The sequence below is a fragment of the Podarcis vaucheri genome (genome assembly GCF_965113315.1).
Source record: "Podarcis vaucheri genome assembly, chromosome: 16".
In the NCBI taxonomy this organism is placed as follows: domain Eukaryota; kingdom Metazoa; phylum Chordata; class Lepidosauria; order Squamata; family Lacertidae; genus Podarcis; species Podarcis vaucheri.
This window is the reverse complement of record NC_138754.1, coordinates 12,488,510-12,509,969: the sequence shown is the minus strand read 5'-3', so window position 1 is coordinate 12,509,969 and position 21,460 is coordinate 12,488,510. Positions and strand designations below refer to the sequence as shown.

The following is a 21,460-nucleotide window of genomic DNA, read 5'->3' as shown; positions in this document are numbered from 1 at the left end:
CGGACCTCTGGAACGAGTTAAGTACTTAACCCGAGGTACCACTGTAGGGGGGGAAAGAGAGGGGGAGAGGGGGAAAAACAACAACCCAATTTAAAATACAGGTTAAAATGCTATTTAAAATGCAGCTATGGCTTTGTCTCATCCAGAAAGTATAGCCAGAGACATTTTGGCAAATTTAGAAAATCCACCCGGACAGAAATTTTACCCCTGAAAAAGAGGATGTGTCCTGGAAAAAGAGGACACATGTGTCAGGGAACTGACATCGGAGCTAGAGGCGGAGGGAAGGCTCTCAAATGATGCTGGAGAAGGGCCCAGCAGGGAGAGAGGCAGCTCCGCAGATGGGGAAGCAAATCAGCGCAACACCAGGGATATAGAGGGGCTGATGGGGGAATCGGTGAGAGGGCTCCAGGACTCTTCACCGGACACCAGCGGGGAGAGCACGGGTCCTCCGCTACCCACACCCTCCCTGCACAGAAGACTTCCGCGCAGAGAGAGTAGGAGGAGACTGGGTGTCAAACAACTTTTATGTTGGAAAAGATTTAAGAAACGCCCACTGACGGATTCTGCTAGCGACTGAGGCAGCCACGAAGTGAAGGGCTGCCCAGACTGAAAGGTTTAGCAAGGCAACAAAGCCTGGAGAGGTGGCAACTTACGCACGAACAACCCATACACATTACAACATGGCAACCCTAAAGAACTTCTTCATGCAGTGCAGAGTTAAAACTAAGGAACTCGCTTCCGCAGGAGGCAGTGATGGCCATTAGCTTGGGTGGCTTTAAAAGAGGATCAGGCAAATTCATGGAGGAGAGGGCTATTGATGGCTGCTAGCCATGAAAGCTCTGCTCTGCCTTCACAACAATGCTTCTGAATACCAGTTGGTGGAAGCCACAGCAGGGAAGAGGACTCTTGCACTCGAATCCTTCTTGCTGGTTCCCCACAGGCTTCTGGTTGGCCACTGTGAGAACAGGATGCTGGACTAGATGGGCTTTTGGCCTGGTTCAGCAGGCACTTCTTATGCCTTCTTACGAATCCAGTAAACTATACTGGAGGCTGATGCGAGGCACAGCACCCATTTCCTTCCTTCTTTGCATCAGACCCAGAAGCAGGGGCAGAGCAAGTGCAAATCAAACCCCCCTGCTTTTGCTTCCTCCTTGGAACATCTGAGCTTAGCTGTCAACAGTCAGAGCGGCGCTCCCTCTAGCCCAGTGCTGTCTGCCTTGACGCAGTAGCGATTGTTGAGAACCCTGCTCCATTGAACTAGAGGTGGTACATGGGAAACTTCTGCATCAAAGCGGCAGAATTGCTGTTATTGTTCAGTGTCTTTGCATCCTGCCTTTCTCCTGAGTTGGGAATTAAGGTGGCTTAGAACGTGTGTTTTTTTAAAAACACAGCGTTATGAAATATGAAGTAATAAAAACAAACGATTTGAATTCAAAAGTTAAAACACAATAAAACACATGTAGAGCCAGCCATTCAAGCACAGTTTGCCCCGACAGCGTCCCACCGGCCAGCTTTGTCTGCACCTTAGTTTCCAAAGGTCTGTCTGAACAGGAAGGTCTTAGCCTTCTGGCGGAAGGGCAACAAAGAGGGAGGCAATCGAACTTCCCCTAGGAGGGAGTTCCTCAGTCTGGGAGCAGCCACAGAAAAGACTCTCTCTCTCTCTCTCTCTCTCTCTCTCTCTCTCTCTCTCTCTCTCTCGGGTTGACACCAACTGTGCCTCTGATGTTAAATGGAGCAAAAGGAGGTGCTCACCTGAGAATCTTTGCAGCCAGGTAAAGGGAGATGCAATCTTTCAGTGATATACACTACGTATCTCCCCACACACGTATAGCTACTGCAGGCACAGGAAAGAGCACAGAGTAGGAATCCTCAGAATATGATTCATCAATGTTTAATACAGCTGCTCTCCAGCTCTTTTAGCCTGGCATTGATGAGTACGTTGACAATACTTGGCACAGACTAATTAGGGCTGTAGAAAAAAAGCCCTGGACTCTTTTCCACGCCATTTCCCCCGAGCCAAGAGTCGCATATCTCCCACCAGTTTTATTCAAATGCAGAAGGGTAGCTTAAGATGCCTACCTGGGGGACAGGACGTCAGCTCTCCTCCTACCATGGCTATGGCTAGCATGGCTATGGCTCTCGTTGGTCAGAAAGATCCAGGGCCGCTCCCTCCAAAGAGAGGGGAGAGGTCTTTAATCATCATTATTTAATGTATTTATATCCCACCTTTCTCCCAAGCTGGGATTTCAATGCCTTTGGAGCTTTATCCCCCTCCCTTCATTTGGGGTACAGGCCAGATCTTCCTATGTACTGCTCTCATATTTGAAGGCCTGTCTCATAGAAGATGGAGGGAACTTTTCTTCTGTCATGCCTAGAGGGTAGGACCCAAAATAAAGGGTTCAAAAATGACAATGCGATTTTAAACTAAATGTTGAGAAGGACTTCTGGATGGTACAAACAGTTTAGTGGAGCAGATTTACCTTGGAAGATTGTTAGTTCAGTTTGGTTAGAGGCTTGTTGTTGTTTTTTAATGCAGAGACCGAATGGCTACCCTATATGAGGATTGCCTGCGTTGATCTTTGAGGTCCTTTACACTCTATAATTCTGTCTACTGTATTATTAATTCATTGTATAGCCCACGTTTCCTCCCAGGAACTCAAGGTTGTGAACGCTGTTCCTCCCTTCTCCATTTTATCCTCACAACCACCTTGTGACGTAGGAAGAGAGACAGTGATTGGCCCAACATCACCCAGTGAACAGCCTTAATGGCTGAGGGAGGATTTGAACTCTGGTTTTCCAGGTCTTCGTCCAGTTAGGTGGAAGAACACACCTGATTTTGTCTCATTGGTTCAAAGGTGCAAGAATTAAGATTTCTTTCTCTGTTTTTTCGCCTTCGGAAAATAGGCTGCATACACACCATCCACATGTTTTACCCCCAAGAATCCTGGGAACTGTAGTTTGTTAAAGGTGCTGAAAATGGTAGCTGTATGAGTAAACCACAGTTCTGAGGGTGCTTTTGAGGGCTTTAAATACATGGTATATATGCAGCCCCCTTCTCAGTTAACCCTTGTATTGTATTTTCTTGCCGCTCACAATTTTTTATTGTTTTCCTCCCTTGCCCCCCCCCGACCTCCCCCTAAAAAACAGGCTCTCCTTTTGCAGAGCAGGCTGAGATACTGTCACCAGTCATGACCAATGGTGAGGAGAAGTCTTCTGACAGAATCGCAAAGCTGGTTGAACCCCGCAAGTCTATTGGTGAGCATCCTTCGGGGAAGACAGGAAGCTGTCTGAGGTACCTGAGGTATCAATTGAGTTGTCAGTTGAGTTGCCATAAAATTCAAATGAAAATTGGAGGGGAAATTTGAAATCCATACAGATTAGTATTCCGGACATGTTAGGATACCATGTTTCCTTAGAACCCAAAATATGTCTACTTGGTTATTTGAAGGATGCTGTCTATGAAAAGACTGAGAAATAGTATAACTGCAGCCTAAAAATGTAGATAGTTTGACAAAATTTGGTCTGCAGTAAGAATGATTAAGTTAACTTATTATAAAAGAATACATATAAAAAGCCTAATATGTTAATGGTAAAAGGGCTACTTTTTGCAATGCTTTGGAATAACAAGTTTAATGATAATGTTCAACATTATGCTGCTTTCAGTTTTCTGTAATAACACTGTTACTATTTGAATACAGACATCTTTATTTTGTTGAATCTTACTTGTTAGAATTCCTTATTTTAATGATTTCAATGGTTTGGTTTGAGCAATAAAGTATTAAAAATTTAAAGAAAAAAAACCAGTAAGGGAAATGGCTGTCCAATGTTTTCTTTTTCTTGCCATGTCTGGAACAGAAGTCAATGCAGGAAATGTGACTGGTATTCAATGTTGCTGCTGTTTTTTGTTTTTTTTATTTAATTGATTTTTAATTTCAAGTAACAAGACATACCCCTACAAGGAAAACAGGACTTAGAAGTTGTATAGAAAGAAAAGTAAAACAGTAGCTCATGGTTGCAGTTTTAGACATTTCAAGAAAGGCAATCTAATGAAAGTGTCTCTCCATAAGGTTCCGTAAGTCAATATCTTTGTCTTAACAAAGTCAATAAAAGGATACCATATTTTGTGATCCTCTGATTCAGCAGCTCATAGCCCACTTGGGGCTGTTAAAAGTTTGAGCAAGATTTCACAATGGAGCAAGCTAGCTACTTTTGCTTCTGAGGAAGGAAGGAGCAGCAGGTCAGAACACAATCTTGCATCAGTGATGTCTCTCTCTCTCACACACACACACACATTCTATGGGGAGTGGAATACATTAATCCATTATTATTTTTAAGCTTGTGGTATACTGTAAATGTGCCCTCAATTCATTGCCCTTCAGGGTTCAGGAATCATCTCTCCCCACTTTAACTACATTTTGGCCTTGAGCTTCTAACCCCTTTCCTTCCTTCCATGTCCAGACCGTGAAGCTGAGAGCGAAGAGGAGGAAGAGCAGCCGGACCCCAAAAAGCCCACGACAGATGAGGTGCGTGCAAAGCAGGGATCTGAAACCTGTGGCCCCTCTAGATGTTGATGGACTTCAGCTCCCATCAGCCTCAGCCAGTGTTGTCCAGGATGATGATGGGAGATGTTGTAGGCTGACAACAGAGGGGTCCCCATCAGCGGTGTCAAGGGGACTGGTTTGAGTGTTGTGTACACTGTATTTTAAGCAGACTTCTGGGTGGAGAGCGAATGTGGTTTAGCAGTTAAGAGTGTGTCAGTCTGGGAGGCCATCACTCAAATCCCTACTTGGCCATGAAGATCACTGGGTCCTTTGGCAACTCTAGGCCTAATTTACCTCATAGGGTTGCTGTGAGGAGAAAAGGGTGAAGGGGGGTGTGGCGGACACCACCTTAAACTCCTCAGAAGAAAGGTGGGATTGAAATGTAGTAATAGTGATAATAGAATTTGATGCTACAAATGGCAGGTGGGCCGATGCCAAAAACTTTAAATGCTTCATCACATTTGGCCATCATTTCTCCCCATAAATTGTAGTAACAGGAATATGACATTATGGTATCACTTCATGCATTAAACTGCATGCATACACAAATGTGTGTATATATTTGTGTGTATGTGTGTGTAGACACACACGCACACGTGTTTAAAGAGTGCTTTAAACATATGGTGCAGATGTGACCTTAAACTTTTTTTTCTAAACTGTTTCCATCTCCCCTTGTCCTCCCCTCTCACCTTTCTGACAGGGCACCGCAAGCAGCGAAGTCAATGCCACAGAAGAGATGTCTACACTGGTGAACTACATCGAACCTGTCAAGTTCAAATGCTTCGAGGTGGCCAGGAGTGAGTGAGAGCGGGGAGGGGGATGGACACTGGCAGTAAGGTGTTGGGTGTAAGTTTAGGAGCAGGCAGTCTGTGGCCCTCCATGCATTGTCAGACTCCCCATCCAGATGTAGGCCACATTCACAGCATACATTTAAAGCAATATGATACCACTTTAAACAGTCATGGCTTCCCCAAAAGGATTCTGGGAGCTTTAGTTTGTGAAGGGTGCTGAGAATTGTTAGGCAACTCTTATTCCCCTCACAAAGCAACAATTCCCGGAGATCCCTGTGAAGAGGGATTGATTGTTAAAACACACTGGAAATTCTAGCTCTGTGAGGGGAACAGCACCCTTAACAAACTACAGCTCCCAGAATTCTTTTGGGGAAAGCCATGACTGTTCAAAGTGGCATCACACTGCTTTAAATGTATGGCGTGAACGTGGGCATGGTGAGGGACACCCCCATGGATGGGTTCAGAATACAATTAGAAAAATTTATACAGGCTCATGCTAGCAGTGGCTACTAGCCAACATGGCTATGTTCTACCTCCATTATCCTAGAGTGGTTTAACAGTCAACCTCTTGTCGCAGAGAATTCTGGGAATTGTAACTCTGTGAGGGGAATAAAGCGTCTCCTATCAACTCTAAGCACCCTTAACAAACTGCAATTCCCAGGATTCTTTGAGCAGGGGAGCCATTGCTGTTTAAAGTGGTAAGATACTGTTTTAAACGGGTAGTGCAGATGTGGCTATGGATTCCAGTCGCATCCAGGGCTTTAAATGGTGCACATTTGGTGCACAAGCCTATGTTTGGACAAGGTGTCTGACCTGCACTCTCTATTCTGACATCAGCTTTCAAGGGTCTCTGACAGAAAAGGGTCTTTTTCTGATTCCTTTAAAACTGGAGATGCCAGGGACTTGAACCTGGGACCACCTGCATTCGAAGTGCATGCTCTCTACCACTGAGCTATGACCCTCTCCCCATTGACATCCACCCCAGTGTGTAAATATTCCCCTGATAGGGAAGAAGCAGCAGTAGGCAGACTGGGAGAGGTGTGCGCGCAAGGCTGTCTGCGTAACGTGGAGCATTAACACGGTGCCTTTTTTACTTCTCTCTTCCCAAGAACGCAACAAATCTTACGAGATGTCTTCCTTCGTGGAGACCAAAGGTTTGGAGCAGCTGACCAACAGCCCCATGGAGTTCGTTGAGTATCCTGCCTGGTGATGTAGGGTGGGTTGAAGCAGAGTTGGCCTCACTGCTGAGCAGTCCCTAGGTAGGCCTCATCTGTGCTGTACCTTTGAAGCAGTTATCCTACCGCTTCAACCAGTTATGGCTTCCCCCTTGGAATCATGGGAGTGATAGTTCGAGAAGGGTGCAGGCTATTCCCCCTCACAGAGCTTTTGTTCCCAGAGTGGTTTAGCAAGTCAGCCCCTCTTCCCAGAGAACTCCTTAGCTCTGTGAGGAAAATAGGGGTCTCCTATAAGCACCCTTACCAAACCACATTTCCCAGGATCCTTTGGGGGAAGCAATGGTACTGCTTTAAATGTCTAGTGTAGATGAGGCCCTAGTTGAATCCCTGTGGCAGCACCTTTTTTCCTACAACAGTGAATGGTACGGCTGTTTTGAGTGCTTGGAACCACTTCTGTTCGTAGAGACTGATCCGTTAGGGCAAATGGGGCCACCAAGCTCATTCTGCCTTCTTTCTTACAAGCAGTCCAGGAGTGGCTCTGCCCATCAGTGGCTCTGGCACCACCTTCTGTTGGGCTCCCTGCCTTCTGCCCTACTAGTCCCAATGGGCACCAGTTGGCATTGGCTCCTGTGTGTCCTGCTCATGGGAACTGTGGGAAAGAAAATCCAAGATAGGAGGTTATGTATGTGGGGCTCATTCTGTAGACCCAGGCATAAGTAGGAGTTGGGGGAGTAACCGCAAATGCTCAGTGGTAAAGTCAGGTAGTCTAAGCCTCTCCATGAGCAAAGGGATGACATCAGTTTTATTGGATTGGACCATTGGTCTCTCTTAGGCCAAGAGTGAGGAATCCGGTTTCAGTTTGGAGGACCTCATTCCCTTGTGGGCAAGTGTGTGTGTGACATAGCAAGGGTGGGTGGAGCAAGATACGGAAGTGGGTGGAGCAATGTATAGGATTCTTGCATTTTGTACAATAGGCTCCAATCCTGGCCAGTGTCTACACTGTCAGCAGCGCTCCAGGATTTCTCCAGCAGCATGTGTAGAAGCTAGGCTATCGTGCAAAGGTAAAATTTGTATTAATTGCTCCGTCCACTTTTGCCTTCATCCCTGCCCACCACTGGCATGTTGCCCCTGGAACATGGCTCAGAAGAGAACGTGGCCCTTGAGCTGACAAGGTTTCCCACCCTTCAGTTACGTCTTGATATGTGTGTTTGTGTGTGTGTGTGTGTGTGTGTGTGTGTGTGTGTGTGTGTAAGTAATTGATGACTAATGTTAGAAAGAGGGACGGAGAGCCTGAGAAAACGGAATGCCTTCAAGGGCACGTTGAGTGCTCACAGCTGATCCATGATCATTGATGGCCACGGTAGAGTTGAGGTGCCCTCGTTGGCTGTTGCCTTGACAAGCACCCCTTGCCCAGATACAACAAGCAGCAGCTGAGCCGGATATACCCCAAAGGGACCCGAGTGGATTCCTCCAACTACATGCCTCAGGTCTTCTGGAATGCCGGCTGCCAGATGGTGGCACTCAATTTCCAGTCGCTTGGTAAGTGCCATCCTCTCCCCCCCCCCCCGGCTTGCTAACAATGAGGGCTAGAAACTTATTTCACATGTGTTTTATTTTGTCTACAGCATTTATATACTGCTTAATCATTAGCATTTCTAAGCAGGGTTTGTGAAAAATAAACCATTCAGAGAATGTGACAGTAAAACCAAACTAAATGACTTCTGGAATAAGAAAGTCCTTGTTGTGTGTCTGATACTCCACAAGGAGGGTGCATGTCTAAGCTCAGCCCAGAGGAAACTCCACATTTTTGGGCCCACAGTGCTGAGACTGCATGGCTTTCATATGAAAGAAAGGGACAGCCCTCCCATCCTCTGGGTTGCATTTTTTTTGGTCAGTCCCAGGCAGAAAAGGAAAAAAACCAAAAGAAGCTTGTTAAGCCTCTGGTGGGTTGCCAAACATGGCTGGTGGTCTGCGTTTTGGTTTAAGCTGGCCAAAAGCAGGAAAGACCCATGGCAACTCTCTTGACTTATTTTCCCACCAAATTAAAGAGGGAGGGGTCTAACCACACACAGTTCACTTTCACGTATGCATAAGGCAGTAATGGGGAGCCTGTGGTCCTCCATAAGTTGCTGAACTCCAACTCCCATCTGCCCCAGCCACATGGCCAGTGGTGAAGGATGATGGGAGATGTAGGCCAACAACATCTGGAGGGTTACAGCTTCCCCACATCCCTGCTGTAGAGTCTCTGTGCTGTTCAGAGATGGAGGTTTCAAGAGGCGGGGGAGGAGGAAGGATAGAATATTGGTTGTTCTCGCTTGTATGATGTATCAACACTTGTGCTTGAACCTCTGTTTGCCCAGACTTGCCAATGCAGCTGAATCTGGGCACCTTTGAGTACAATCGCCGGAGCGGGTACCTGCTCAAGCCAGAGTTCATGCGGCGCCAGGACAAACTCTTTGACCCCTTCACCGAAGATATCATTGATGGCATCGTGGCTAATACCGTCAAAGTGAAGGTTCGATGGGTGGTGGTTTGCAGGGCTGCTGCCGGGATGATAAACTTGTGGCCCTCCAGATATTGCTAGACTCCAGCTCCCAGCAGCATAGCCAGTGGTCAGCGGTGATTGGAGCTGTTTTTCAGTAGTTTCTGAAGGGCTACACGTTCCTCACCCCTGGGCTGTTGCTGTGATGAGCTGCCAGCTTAATATATTAGTGGGAGACTTAAACAAAGAGGGGGAGCTCTTTCTTCCATACCCTGCTTGCACCTGATTGGGCAACTGCTAGAGGCAGGTTTCCCACACTGATTTAAAACAAGGATTTGAACAATACTGTCCTCCCAACGAAAAATGTAGAGAAGAGTTAACACTTTTCACTTTATAAACAGTAAAAATTTGGTCCCATCTCTCTCTCTCTCGCCCTCTCCCCCATCCCACTCCCAGATAATCTCAGGACAATTTCTTTCGGATAAGCGGGTGGGCATCTACGTTGAGGTGGACATGTTTGGGCTGCCGGTGGACACCAAGCGCAAATTCCGGACGCGGACATCGCAGGGGAATTCTTTCAACCCAGTGTGGGATGAGGAACCTTTTTTGTTCCACAAGGTATGGGTGAATGCAGTTCTAGCACAAGGACTTGGCTCTTGAAGAAGCCATAATAACATCTAATTTGAATTTGGTATCTGAGCTCCCTAAAATAAGAATGCTTCTGAGATTATGCAGAGCACATTTTCTTAATTGTACTTGCCTGTGTAGGGACAGATCAATGCCATCAAGTGGTTTAATATTTGCTGCCTCCCTTACCCAAACAACCTTGGGAATTGTAGTCCTTTAAGGGAGAGCTAGACCTGTCGTTAACAGTTTTTCATACCCCTGAATAATAATAATAATAATAATAATAATAATAATAATAATAATAATAATAATTTATTTATACCCCGCTCATCTGGCTGAGTTTCCCCAGCCACTCTGGGTGGGGGCTGTCAAACTACAACTTCCAGCTTTATTTTGAAAATAGTATGAAACAGCTGCATACTTGTAGTGTGGAGGGGGTCTTACGAAATGTAGATGGAGATTCTGTAAGTTAAGCAAGTGGGACTGTCCCAACTGTTTTGATTTTTGGCATGCTAAACGTGGAGCCCTCCAAGTGGAGGTTTGGGCAGCCATCCATCGGTGGTGTTCTGAATTTCCTCCATCAGCCAGTCAGTTGTACTAGCTGACCTATAAAGGTAAAGGGACCCCTGACCATTAGTTCCAGTCGTGGCCGACTCTGGGGTTGCGGTGCTCATCTTGCTCTATAGGCCGAGGGAGCCAGTGTTTGTCTGCAGACAGCTTCCAGGTCATGTGGCCAGCATGACTAAGCCACTTCTGGCGAACCAGAGCAGTGCACGGAAATGCCGTTTACCTTCCCGCCGGAGCGGTTCCTATTTATCTACTTGCACTTTGATGTGCTTTCGAACTGCTGGGTTGGCAGGAGAAGGGACTGAGCCACGGAAGCTCACCCCGTCGCGGGGATTCGAACTGCTGACCTTCTGATCGGCAAGTCCTAGGCTCTGTGGTTTAACCCACAGACCCTTCAAATTCCTATTCTAAAAATCACAATGGAAGGTGTTGTGTTTTTGTGTTTCTGCCTTTCCCCTAATAATACACCGGTCTTGTCTGTCCCCTCAGGTGGTGCTTCCTACATTAGCCTCGCTGCGTATAGCTGTCTTTGAAGAGGGGGGCAAATTTGTGGGGCATCGGATACTGCCCGTCTCTGCCATCCGTTCAGGTGACCCCCCCTTCCCCTTCCCCTCCCCATACCCGTTTACTGAGATACTGCCGTTCAATTCAGCGGGGCTTATTTCTGCGGTTAGACATGACAGCGCTGTAAAATACTTATTCTGGCGCCATCTTTTGTGCATTAGAGCATCGGTGGTTATCCTGAACAGTCCTGTGGCCCTCAGTAAGCTTATGTCTCTCTCCCCACAGCAGCCTGGTGGGGGGTGGCTGTGGGGAGAGAAGAGGGTGGCACCACTCACTTTTTGCTCAGGCCCTGCCCTCCACTGTCCAACCCGCAGCCAGCATGCAGTGCCTCAGGGGTCACCTCCAAGGGTTGCAGCCCTTGATAGGCCAAAGGTTATCTATGCTCAGCCTATCGCCTGCTTTATCAGAAAGTAGAAGTGTTTATCCTTAGGGAGCAGATTTTATTAATTACATATATGCACGTGCATTTTAAACAGCAGAGCCAAAAGGCCGTGAAGTGTAAAGAGTGGATACGCAATGTTTCTGTGGAGAGCCAAATGCGTGCAAAATAAGGGCAGTCGTCTAGATTTCTAGATTAGCTGGGCTGATTTATCACCGGAAATGTGGTCCTTATCTTGTATACATTTGTGCTTTGCACAGAAATGTCAGAAACCCGCTGCTTTGCATTTAAGGGCCTTCTGGCCTCACTGTTTACTAAATCATTTTCCTTTTTGTACCTCTATGTGTGTACACACACACACACACACACACACACACACACACACACACAATGTGTGTGCTGTATAATTTGCCAGACAAGGACCATAAACACAGGAAGGTGCTTTATGTCAGCTCAGCTTATTTGTCTGCTTAGCTTAGTATTGTCCACTCTGACTGGCAGCTGCTCTCTAGGGTCTGGGGCAGAGAGGGAGCTCTTGCCACAATCTGCTACTGGATCATTTTTAACTGAATCGAACCCGATACCTGCTGCATGCAAAGCATCTGCTCTACCAATGAACTGCAGCCCTTCTCCCAAAAATACACCAATTGAATGAAAAGGCACTGGGATGATTGGCTAGTGTGTGAAGCTGTGAAGGTGCCTGATACTCCAAAGTCTTCCCACAACGCTTGAGATTGTTGAAGTCAGGGATGGGGGAACCTTTGACCCTGTGAGATGTTGTTGGGCTACAGCCCCCGTCACTAGCTGAGCGGCTGCCCTTGGCAGAGGCTCTTGGAAGTTAGGGCACATCTGCACCAAACTTTTAAAGCAGCATATACCAGTTGTTAGTGTCATGGCTTCTCCCAAAGAATTCTGGGAACTGTAGACCGTTAGGTGTGCTAAAGAATGGCTAAGAGACCCAAGTTCCCCTCACAAAGCTACAGCTCCCATAGTGGTTTAACAGCCACGCTTCCCAGGGAACTCTGAGAATTGTAGCTGTGTGAGGTGAATAGGGATCTCCCAACAGCTCTCAGCACCAGAGGGGCCATCTTGTGAGGGCAAGTGTGGAGGCCAGTGTTGTGGCAGGAGGGGAAGAAGCCAATCACTAGAGCTGCTTTGCCTCCATGCTTTTTGAGCATAGGAGGGGCAGAACCTACCTCAGATATATAGGGGGGAACAAAAGAGCTCAGACGCTGGGACTGGCGCCCCTGCTCAGAAGCCTTAACGGGCTACAGTTTCCAGGACACTTTGGGGGAAGCCATGACTGCATAAAGTGGTATTACAGTGGTACCTCAGGTTACATACGCTTAAGGTTACAGACTACGCTAACCCAGAAATAGTACCTCTGGTTAAGATCTTTGCTTCAGGATGAGAACAGAAATCGTGCTTCAGCGGCACGGCAGCAGCGGGAGGCCCCATTAGCTAAAGTGGTGCTTCAGGTTAAGAACAGGTTGAGAACGGACCTCCGGAACGAATTAAGTACTTAACCTGAGGTACCACTGTATAGTATTTTGCTTATTTACATTTATTAATTTATTTTTAAAAAACCAAATGTGTATACCCCCATGTCTAAAAAAGAAATCAAAGCGATTTACTGCAATAAAACATGAAACCGTACAAGAAAAACCATATAAAAAACTTTAAAATAGGCATCAATTAACTATTGAGGAAGGATGCATAGTGACTGCATAGGCTTGGCAAAACACAAAGGTTTTCAGCAGGTGTTTAAAAGGGGGTGCAGGAAGAACCTGCTGAATCTCTAAAAGGTAAAGGGACCCCTGACCATTAGATCCAGTTGCAACCGACTCTGGGGTTGCGGCGCTCATCTCGCTTTATTGGCCGAGGGAGCCGGCGTACAGCTTCCGGGTCATGTGGCCAGCATGACGAAGCCTCTTCTGGCGAACCAGAGCAGCACACGGAAACGCCGTTTACCTTCCCGCCAGAGCGGTACCTATTTATCTACTTGCACTTTGACATGGTTTCAAACTGCTAGGTTGGCAGGAGCAGGGACCGAGCAACTCGAGCTCACCCCGTCGCGGGGATTCGAACCGCCGACCTTCTGATCGGCAGGTCCTAGGGCATATTATTTCACCAGACTGGGCCGGTGACACTAAAGTCTCAGTTTTAAATACATGGTGTGGTTGTGGCATTGGAGTCCGGCACCATCTGGAATCCTGATGTCAGAATCTGGCGCCTTCTGCCTGCAGAACAATGCTTTACCAATAAGCTGTGTTCCTTTCCCCTAATGACCGTTCCCTCTCCATTTCCAAGAACTGGCCTTTCCTAACAACTGTGCTTGCTGCCCCTGAATATCTACCTCTCCATTCTTACTGTTTTTTTCCTGTGTTTCCCCTTCCCTTTGTCCCACAGGCTACCACTACATTTGCCTGCGCAGCGAAAGCAACCAGCCCCTCTGCCTCCCGGCCTTGCTGGTCTACACTGAAGCCTACGACTACATCCCAGACGATCACCAAAGTAATTGAATGCTTGCGGTGGGAGGCGTTTCACGATCAATCCCTCTTCCCAGGGAACTCTGGGGAATTGTAGTAGCTCTGTGAGGGGAACAGCTTCCTTAGCAACCCTCCGTGCCAAACCAAGGAAACTACATTTCCCAGGATTCTTTGAGGGGGAAAGCCATGCCTGTTTAAAGTGTTACGATACTGCTTTATACAGTGCAGATGGGGACACATGATTCGTCACTGAAGGTTAGCCACTTGGCTGATCGGTATCGATGATAAGGTTAGCTTGACCTATCGTATCTAGAAGGCTACTGTGCACACCAGGAGAATAAGAAGATATATGAGCTGATGTAAAAGGTGGTGCCTTTCTGCTTGTGCCTGATCATGTCTTTTGAGCCCTGCTCTCCTTGACTATTGAGGAAGACTCCTTGGGGTTTGAAACACGTTTCATCTCCAGTATAGATCTGTTCATTCTTAGTCACATCAGACTGCTGCTAGGATGCTGTATCAGCCTCCTGTATTTTTGTGTAATTTTATCCATCTCTTTGTTATATGTTTCACATTTTTTGTGAGATTATAGTTGTGTTTTATTCTTGGATACATTTTAGTAGCACTTTACGTATGGGTTTTCTTTTGGGGAGGGCTCTTACCCAATTTTGGGTTGTGTTCTATTACGTTTATTCATTTATTAAATTCCTTGTATCGAACACAGTTGTGCTCTCAGTAGCCCTGCTGAAATTAAGGGACTTAGTTGGCCATGTGCATTAACTTGCTAACTCTGAGTAGGTCTACTCTGAGTAGGACTGATTATTTCAAAAGATTTATATACCTCTGGATTGTAATAAAACCTTAAAAGTGGCTTACAAATGAGAATAACCAATAATAAGATTAGCAGTTTAAAAAAATGTTTAAATCGGCCATCTAAAATGATTGAAAAAATAATAATTAAAATCAGTATATGTGCTGCTGAAGCAAGTGCAGAAAAAAATAATTAAAATCAATGATAAGCTGAAAACAAGATTTAAAACACATGTGAACATTCTGCATGTCTGGATAGGCTTGTGTAAACAAAAATATTTTTAGCAGGGCTAGTATGGCTTAAGGAATCTGTGTCTTAAGTCCAACTTTGGAGACTGGGACGTGCATATCCTAATTTTTTGTGTGTCTCACGGTGATGAACATAGGTCCATTAATTTCATTGGGTCTAGTTCGGTTGTGCAAGCATGCACGCAGAGACAAACAGGCTTCCTCATGTGTTAAAACTAATGGATCTTCTTTTTCCCTCAGATTATGCAGAGGCTCTGATCAACCCCATTAAACACGTCAGCTTAATGGACCAGCGAGCCAAGCAGCTTGTGGCTTTGATAGGAGAGAGTGAGGTGAGGGCAGCCATGGCACACAGAGGGAGGGAAGTGGATATGGGGCTGGAAGGGTTTCATTTTCGTTGGACCTGATCTGCACCTCCCCATGTGGGTTGGATCGCAGTTACCTCCCAGGTTTCATAGTTCTCTGAATTCTGCCATAGAATCCTCTACTTTTTTTTAAAAAAAAAAATGTATTAGAAGGGCATAATGTGTAATAAAAAGGTTGTATGCAGTGTTGGTCCTATTCAAAGTAGACCCACTGAAATTAATGGACACTGCTAACTTGGGTTCATTAATGTCAGTGAGTCTCCTCAGAATAAAACTAACTTGGATACAGCCTGGCATGTTAACAAGTATATTTTTAAAACATACATATTTATTTTTCAGAGGAAACAATAGTGTTTCTTTTAAACTAATTTTAATTAAAAAAAATTAATGGCTTTAACCCACCCTGGCATCTTGTGGTGAAGGGTGGGTTTAAAAGTTCAATGAAGAATGGGGATTTTAAAAAGTTACAAGTTAAGACAGAAAATGGATTTATGAAAGAACCCTGTGTGAAACTGGGAAGAGACAGATTCACCTGTTGCTAAGAAGGCGGGACAAGGGATTAAACCTATGGAAGTGCAGGCAACTCCCTCCTTGCCAGTGATGTAATGGTCCAGGGTTAAGGACTCCTTACTATTTCTGCAGCAGGGTCTCTGTCTCCAGCATCCTACAGCCGCCCAATCAGCATGAAAGGGGGTCTTTTTAGCCACTGCATGCTCCAAAGCTAAGCATTTAGGGTCGCTTCATGTTCAAGAGAACGGTGTGCAAGTTCTGTTACGTACAACGAAGCTTCAGGCCAAACGCAAGACCCACTGCGAGAAGATATTGGAGCACTCCAAATCATGTACATGCACAGAAAATAGCAGATCTAGCTGAAAGGCACCAATAACTGCAACGTACCCCCTTCATATTACAGTTGTGTAATTGCAAGATTATTGTACAATCTTAGAAGGGCGAGGGTGTGACTGTTCTGAAGGGACCCCACACTTCTGAATTTGCCACTGTGCTAATTTTCCTCGCCAGCAGGAGAATGCAGAGAAGCCACGGACATCAGTGTCGAGAAGTTCCTCTGGCGTGACCGCTGGCCCCACTGAAGAGGCACACAAGCCCCCACCTCCCCTGCTCCCCCCAACCCGGAGCCCCAGCGTAGTTCCCAGTCAAGGTAAGATCTAAAGTAGGCCTCTATGTGGACGTGGGTGGCGCTGTGAGTTAAACCACAGAGCCTAGGACTTGCCGATCAGAAGGTCGGAGGTTCGAATCCCTGCGATGGGGTGAGCTCCCGTTGCTCAGTCCCTGCTCTTGCCAACCTAGCAGTTTGAAAACACATCAAAGTGCAAGTAGATAAATAGGTACCACTCCAGCGGGAAGGTAAACAGTGTTTCCGTGCGCTGCTCTGGTTCGCCAGAAGCGGCTTAGTCATGCTGGCCACATGACCAGCTGTACGCCGGCTCCCTCGGCCAATAAAGCGAGATGAGCACCACAACCCCAGTCGGCCACGACTGGACCTAATGGTCAGGGGTCCCTTTATCTTTACCTTTAGGCCTCTATGTATGTCCTACAAAACTCTCCCTAGGCCTCACCCCTCAACAGCCCTACTGTGCTCCCTCTTTTTGCCTGGCTGGAATATGTCCTTGAACTTGGATATGCTAGTCTATTGCACAGACAAGTTTACATGCAGGAATTTTTTTTTTGCCTAATGTGGGGCTTGAGCCCACAACTCTGAAATCTCATGCTCTACCAACTGAGCTATATTTCCTCTATTTTTTCAGGTTTTCCTTCCACTACTTGCGAATGGCTGGGGTTTTCTTTTCTTTTGTTTTTTTGCTTACCTTTTTATTTTGCCTATAGCCTTACAGCAACAGGGTGTCTTCTTTCTCCCCACCCCCAGCTTCCTGCCCCCCTCCAAACAATGGAGACACATTCCCCTGAACTATGCTGGGAAGATCCCCTGTGTTGCTGTGGCCTAGTGATTACCGGTTTGTGGTAATGCAGGGATGGGCTTTTCCACCAGTGGCACCATTGTCACAAAATGCTCTCCCTGCTGTAATAGGTCCCATCAGTATAGGCATGCCGCTGGCTCTTGAATACACACCTGCTTAGAAAAGCATTCTCCTGATCTCCTGAGTTGAACCTGCTCTTTTGACTGTTTTAAGGGGGGTGGGTTGTTGTACAATTTAATTGTGAGTGCTTCTCTTCAGTGTTTTGATGGAAGTGATTTATTCTATATTTATTTACTTTTACGGTCTTTATAATGCCTATCTTCCCATTGCTTTCTTCATGGTGCCAATTAACTCAATACAATGACTCACGTGTGGCTATACTTTTTATAATCTATTTTATACTTGTAAAGCCTTTAGAAGGCATTTTGGCAAGTAAGTGGCATATTCATTATTAAATGCTTACTAATATTAATATTATTGATCTGTCCGCTCCCAAGAACTGCCGGTAGCAGCCTTCTAGCAATAAACAAGTTCTAGGAAAACACAATTGGGGTTTATGCGGTTGGGCTTACTGCTGCCACAATTGCTGTCTTTGCAGTGGGTACATTTTCTGGGAATGTGCCCCACTACCTCCCCATACTTTCCTGGACCCGTGTTTTAAGAACAAACTTCTAAAAGGATACCCTCATGCCCCTTTCGTTGTTTTAACTCCTGTTTCTCATTTCTTTCTCTCTCGCCTTCTCTCAACCCTGTAGTGCAAAGGGACGATCTGATTGCCAGCATCCTTGCAGGTAAGAAGACACTGTTGTGCCAACACCCTTGAAGATAGAATCCAAAGGTCCTCTAGACCAGCCTTTCCCAACCTTGAATCCCCAGATGCTGTTAGACTACATTTCCCATCATTCCTCTGTGCTGGTTGGGGCCACTGTGATGTGTAGTGCAGCAACATCTAGGGACCCATAACTGGGAACAGCTGCTCTAGATCACTGATTTCTTAAACTGTGGGCCCACAAGCCCCGTTCAGGGTTGTCTGTTGCAGCCCAGTTGAACTTTTTCTGTCCTTGACTCTTGTGCTTGACTTACTTCTTCGGCTGATGGAGACCGAGGCCATTTTGCCCAGGCAGGGCCAGTGTGGCATAATGGTTAGAGTGTTGGACTAGGACTGGGGGAAGACCCAGCTTCAAATCCCCACTTGGCCATGAAGCTCATGGGGTGACCTTGGGCCAGTCATGCTCTCTCAGCCTAACCTACTTCACAGGGTCACTGTGAGGATAAAATAGGGAAGGGGAGAACAGTGTGTGCTGTCTTGAGCTCCTTGGAGTAAAGGCAGAAAATAAATCTAATTATAAATACAAATAAATAAATTATCACACAGGCTAACAAGACCCTGTCCTAGAATCTGAGATTCTCATAATGCGATGCTGGTTTTGATGCCAGTGCTGGAAAACAAACTGTCGTGAAAATATAAGTTGTGAATGTTTTTTATTTGTATAATGCCATATTTTTCCGTGTATAAGACGCCCCCATGTATAAGAGGACTATTTTTGAGGACTCCAAATTAAGGAAACACCCCTCAGCACTATCCATGTATAAAATGAGCCCCAATTTCAAACCTAATTTTTTAGTTTAAAAAAATCCCTAGTTTTATACACGGAAAAATACGGTAATTAACCCATCTTCCAAGACCCTCATCAATTTTCAAGTGGGGGAAGGAAAAGTCTTGAACTGCTACTGTGGATTTCAAAAATAAACCTGCCTTATGGTGGAACCACAGACAGTCATTTTTAGTTCTCTCTGGAATCAAGTTCCTAGTCCTTTTGACTCCAGAGAGAAACTTGAAAATCGTGTGGACAGGGGCAGGTGGGAACTGCCTTGCACTGCACGTGCTCTCTCTCATCCCCTTGTTGTTGGACGGGGATTACAGTATTCTGTAACCCATTGTGCCTGGGTGGGTGTTTTGGGGGGTATCTTCCAGAAGTGTCCCCCCAGTCCCTGGAGGAGCTGCGCCAGCACAAGTCCTTTGTGAAGCTGCTGAAGAAGCAGTACCGTGAGCTGAAGGAGCTCCGGCGGAAGCACATGAAGAAGATCTGCAGCCAAAACAAGAAGCAGAGCACCCAGTTCTCCCTGGGGGAAAAAAGCCGGTTGCGCAGCCAGGAAGGGTGAGAAGGGACTGGCTGGGGCTCATGCGTCCGTGGCTAGAAGCGGGAGAGCTGCCTTCATGGGAAAGTCTTGCTGCAGCACGCTAACAGAGGGCTCAGCCATACTTCACTTGCCTGAGAGGTTTTCTGCAGCTTTCCCCACAGAAAAAAACAGAAATCCGCAGAATTGCTGTTTAGTCCAATTCAGTGATAAACCATGACTTTTCTTAGAGGAAAGCAGCAAGGCATTTCTCGGGGGTCTCTTCCAATTCTACAGTCCTGTCGCTCTGTGCAGCTAGAGCCAGCCAGATCTCAGACCAGGGATGGGGATTGGAATAAGCAGAGTGCAGGCTGGTTTGGGGACGCCATTAGAAGAGGAATGGACAAGTCGATGGGTAGGACAAAGCGGCAGGGCAGAGGCAAAACTGCTTGGAGCCCTGCCTAGAAAGCATGAGGAAAGCAGAAAACTGCTCAGAGCAGTGCTTTTCTGGGCCTGGGACAAGCAGAAGTGTGTGTTTGCTTTGTCTGTGATTGGCTCTGCCTACTTGTAGGGCTCCCCTCCCCCCTCATCTAGATAGGTAGCAGCTGCCTTTGAACTTACCCAAGAGGCAGGATTTTACTGGGAGGAAAAAGGGGGGGATGGTATATGACCCCACCCCCAACTCTCTTCCACCTGCTTGGTTACTCGACAGAGTGGTGCATGCGTGGGGCTACCTGTGAAGGTGACCTGGAAACTGCAATTAATCCAGAATGCGGCAGCTAGACTGGTGACTGGGAATGGCCGCCGGGACCACATAACACCGGTCCTGAGAGATCTGCATTGGCTCCCAGTACGTTTCCGAGCCCAATTCAAAGTGTTGGTGTTGACCTTTAAAGCCCTAAACTGCCTCAGTCCTGTATAACTGAAGGAGCGTCTCCACCCCCATTGTCCAGCCCGGATGCTGAGATCCAGCGCCGAGGGCCTTTTGGTGGTTCCCTCATTGCGAGAAGTGAGGTTACAGGGAACCAGACAGAGTAGTGGCACCCGCCCTGTGGAACACCCTCCCATCAGATGTCAAGGAAATAAGCAGCTATCTCATTTTTAAAAGACACCTGAAGGCAGCCCTGTTTAGGGAAGTTTTTAATATTTAATGCTGTATTGTTTTTAACACTCGATTGGGAGGTGCCCAGAGTTGCTGGGGAAACTCAGCCAGATGGGCGGGGTATAAATAATAAATTATTATTATTATTACTCATTCCTTGTTGACTTTTACTGTGTGCTCCCCGTTCTGCTTGAGCTTGTGTTCGGCAGTCCTTACCCTTTCTTGCCAACTTGCGCCTCCTGACATGCGGCTCTTTTCCTTCCCCCTGTAGGTCTCAAAGTTCTTTGGAGCTGGATCAGGAGTGCCAGATGCAAGGTCTGCTGCAGCTGCGGGAGGTTCAGTACCAGCTGGAGAGGGACTGCAAGCGAGAGCACCTGCGCCAGGTGTTTAAAGGCAGGGCGGGGCTTCAAATAGTGGGCTCTAAGCCGGAGGTGCTGTGGGTGTCCATGTGTTGTTGTTAGGCTCTTCTCAGCCCAAGCTAGCATGGTTGAGGATGATGGGAGCTGAAGCCCAAGAGCACCTGCTGGCCCTGAGATTCAGCGTCCCTGTTCCCAAACCACCCTGTCCCTGCTGGGAAAGTTTGTGTGTGCGCACAAAGTTAAATTGCACAAAGACCTTGAGATGTCTGAGCGGGTGGTTCTGTGTCTTGTGGTGCTGAGCTCTAGTTTCGGCCTTTTTTAAAAAAGAAAGAAAGAAACGATTCCAAGTTTTGTCCTCATGTCAAAATCTGTGCTCCTGTGGTTCTGCTCGTACCCAACAGAATATTAAAAGCACAATAAATGTCATACATTAAAATCTCCCTTTTTTTGTGTGCCTCCTCCACAAGAGGTTCGAAGGGTGGTAACATGAGAACGGGGCCTTTTCTGCTGTGACTCCCCACTTGTGGTTTGCTCTCCCCAGGGACGCTCCCCTGGCACCCTTTCATTATATATCCTTAGGTGGCAGTGAAAACGTTCCTCTTCTAATTAAACAATCTATGGTCTTTTAAACCATAGGTGAGAGCTAGGAAGATTAAAAAGAAAGAACTAGATGGGTTAGCAGCCAATTGAAATGGGGACTCTAATGTGCACATTTTTTTTTTTTTTTTTGAGAATTACTTTTTATTCTGTGTAATAAGAAATTTTGGTGGATTTGACTATGGTTTTACTGCACATAAAGCGACTGCTGTATTCCCCCCCCCCCTTTTACCCTTCTTTGGATGTTGCCATGGCCTTTGGCTAGTGCAATATGTAAGTAAGTCAGTCAAGCAAGCAAGCAAAAACAGTTG

At 46.5% G+C, this 21,460-nt stretch overlaps 1 protein-coding gene across 2 annotated transcripts in view; it reads left to right on the top strand.

Moving 5' to 3' along the window:
* Positions 1-21,460, top strand: part of PLCB3 (phospholipase C beta 3) — a 68,290-nt gene that overhangs the window by 37,783 nt on the left and 9,047 nt on the right. The window contains exons 15-28 of one of the 2 annotated variants that reach the window (XM_082202071.1): positions 3,148-3,255; positions 4,459-4,523; positions 5,242-5,338; positions 6,442-6,526; positions 7,922-8,046; positions 8,868-9,022; positions 9,446-9,607; positions 10,673-10,772; positions 13,536-13,640; positions 14,912-15,003; positions 16,060-16,195; positions 17,729-17,764; positions 18,949-19,132; positions 20,465-20,576. In XM_082202071.1, the coding sequence (XP_082058197.1) occupies positions 3,148-3,255; positions 4,459-4,523; positions 5,242-5,338; positions 6,442-6,526; positions 7,922-8,046; positions 8,868-9,022; positions 9,446-9,607; positions 10,673-10,772; positions 13,536-13,640; positions 14,912-15,003; positions 16,060-16,195; positions 17,729-17,764; positions 18,949-19,132; positions 20,465-20,576 (1,562 nt within the window). Of the gene's footprint in view, positions 1-3,147; positions 3,256-4,458; positions 4,524-5,241; positions 5,339-6,441; positions 6,527-7,921; positions 8,047-8,867; positions 9,023-9,445; positions 9,608-10,672; positions 10,773-13,535; positions 13,641-14,911; positions 15,004-16,056; positions 16,196-17,728; positions 17,765-18,948; positions 19,133-20,464; positions 20,577-21,460 lie in introns of both variants that reach the window. The other variant, XM_082202070.1, reaches the window with a different exon arrangement.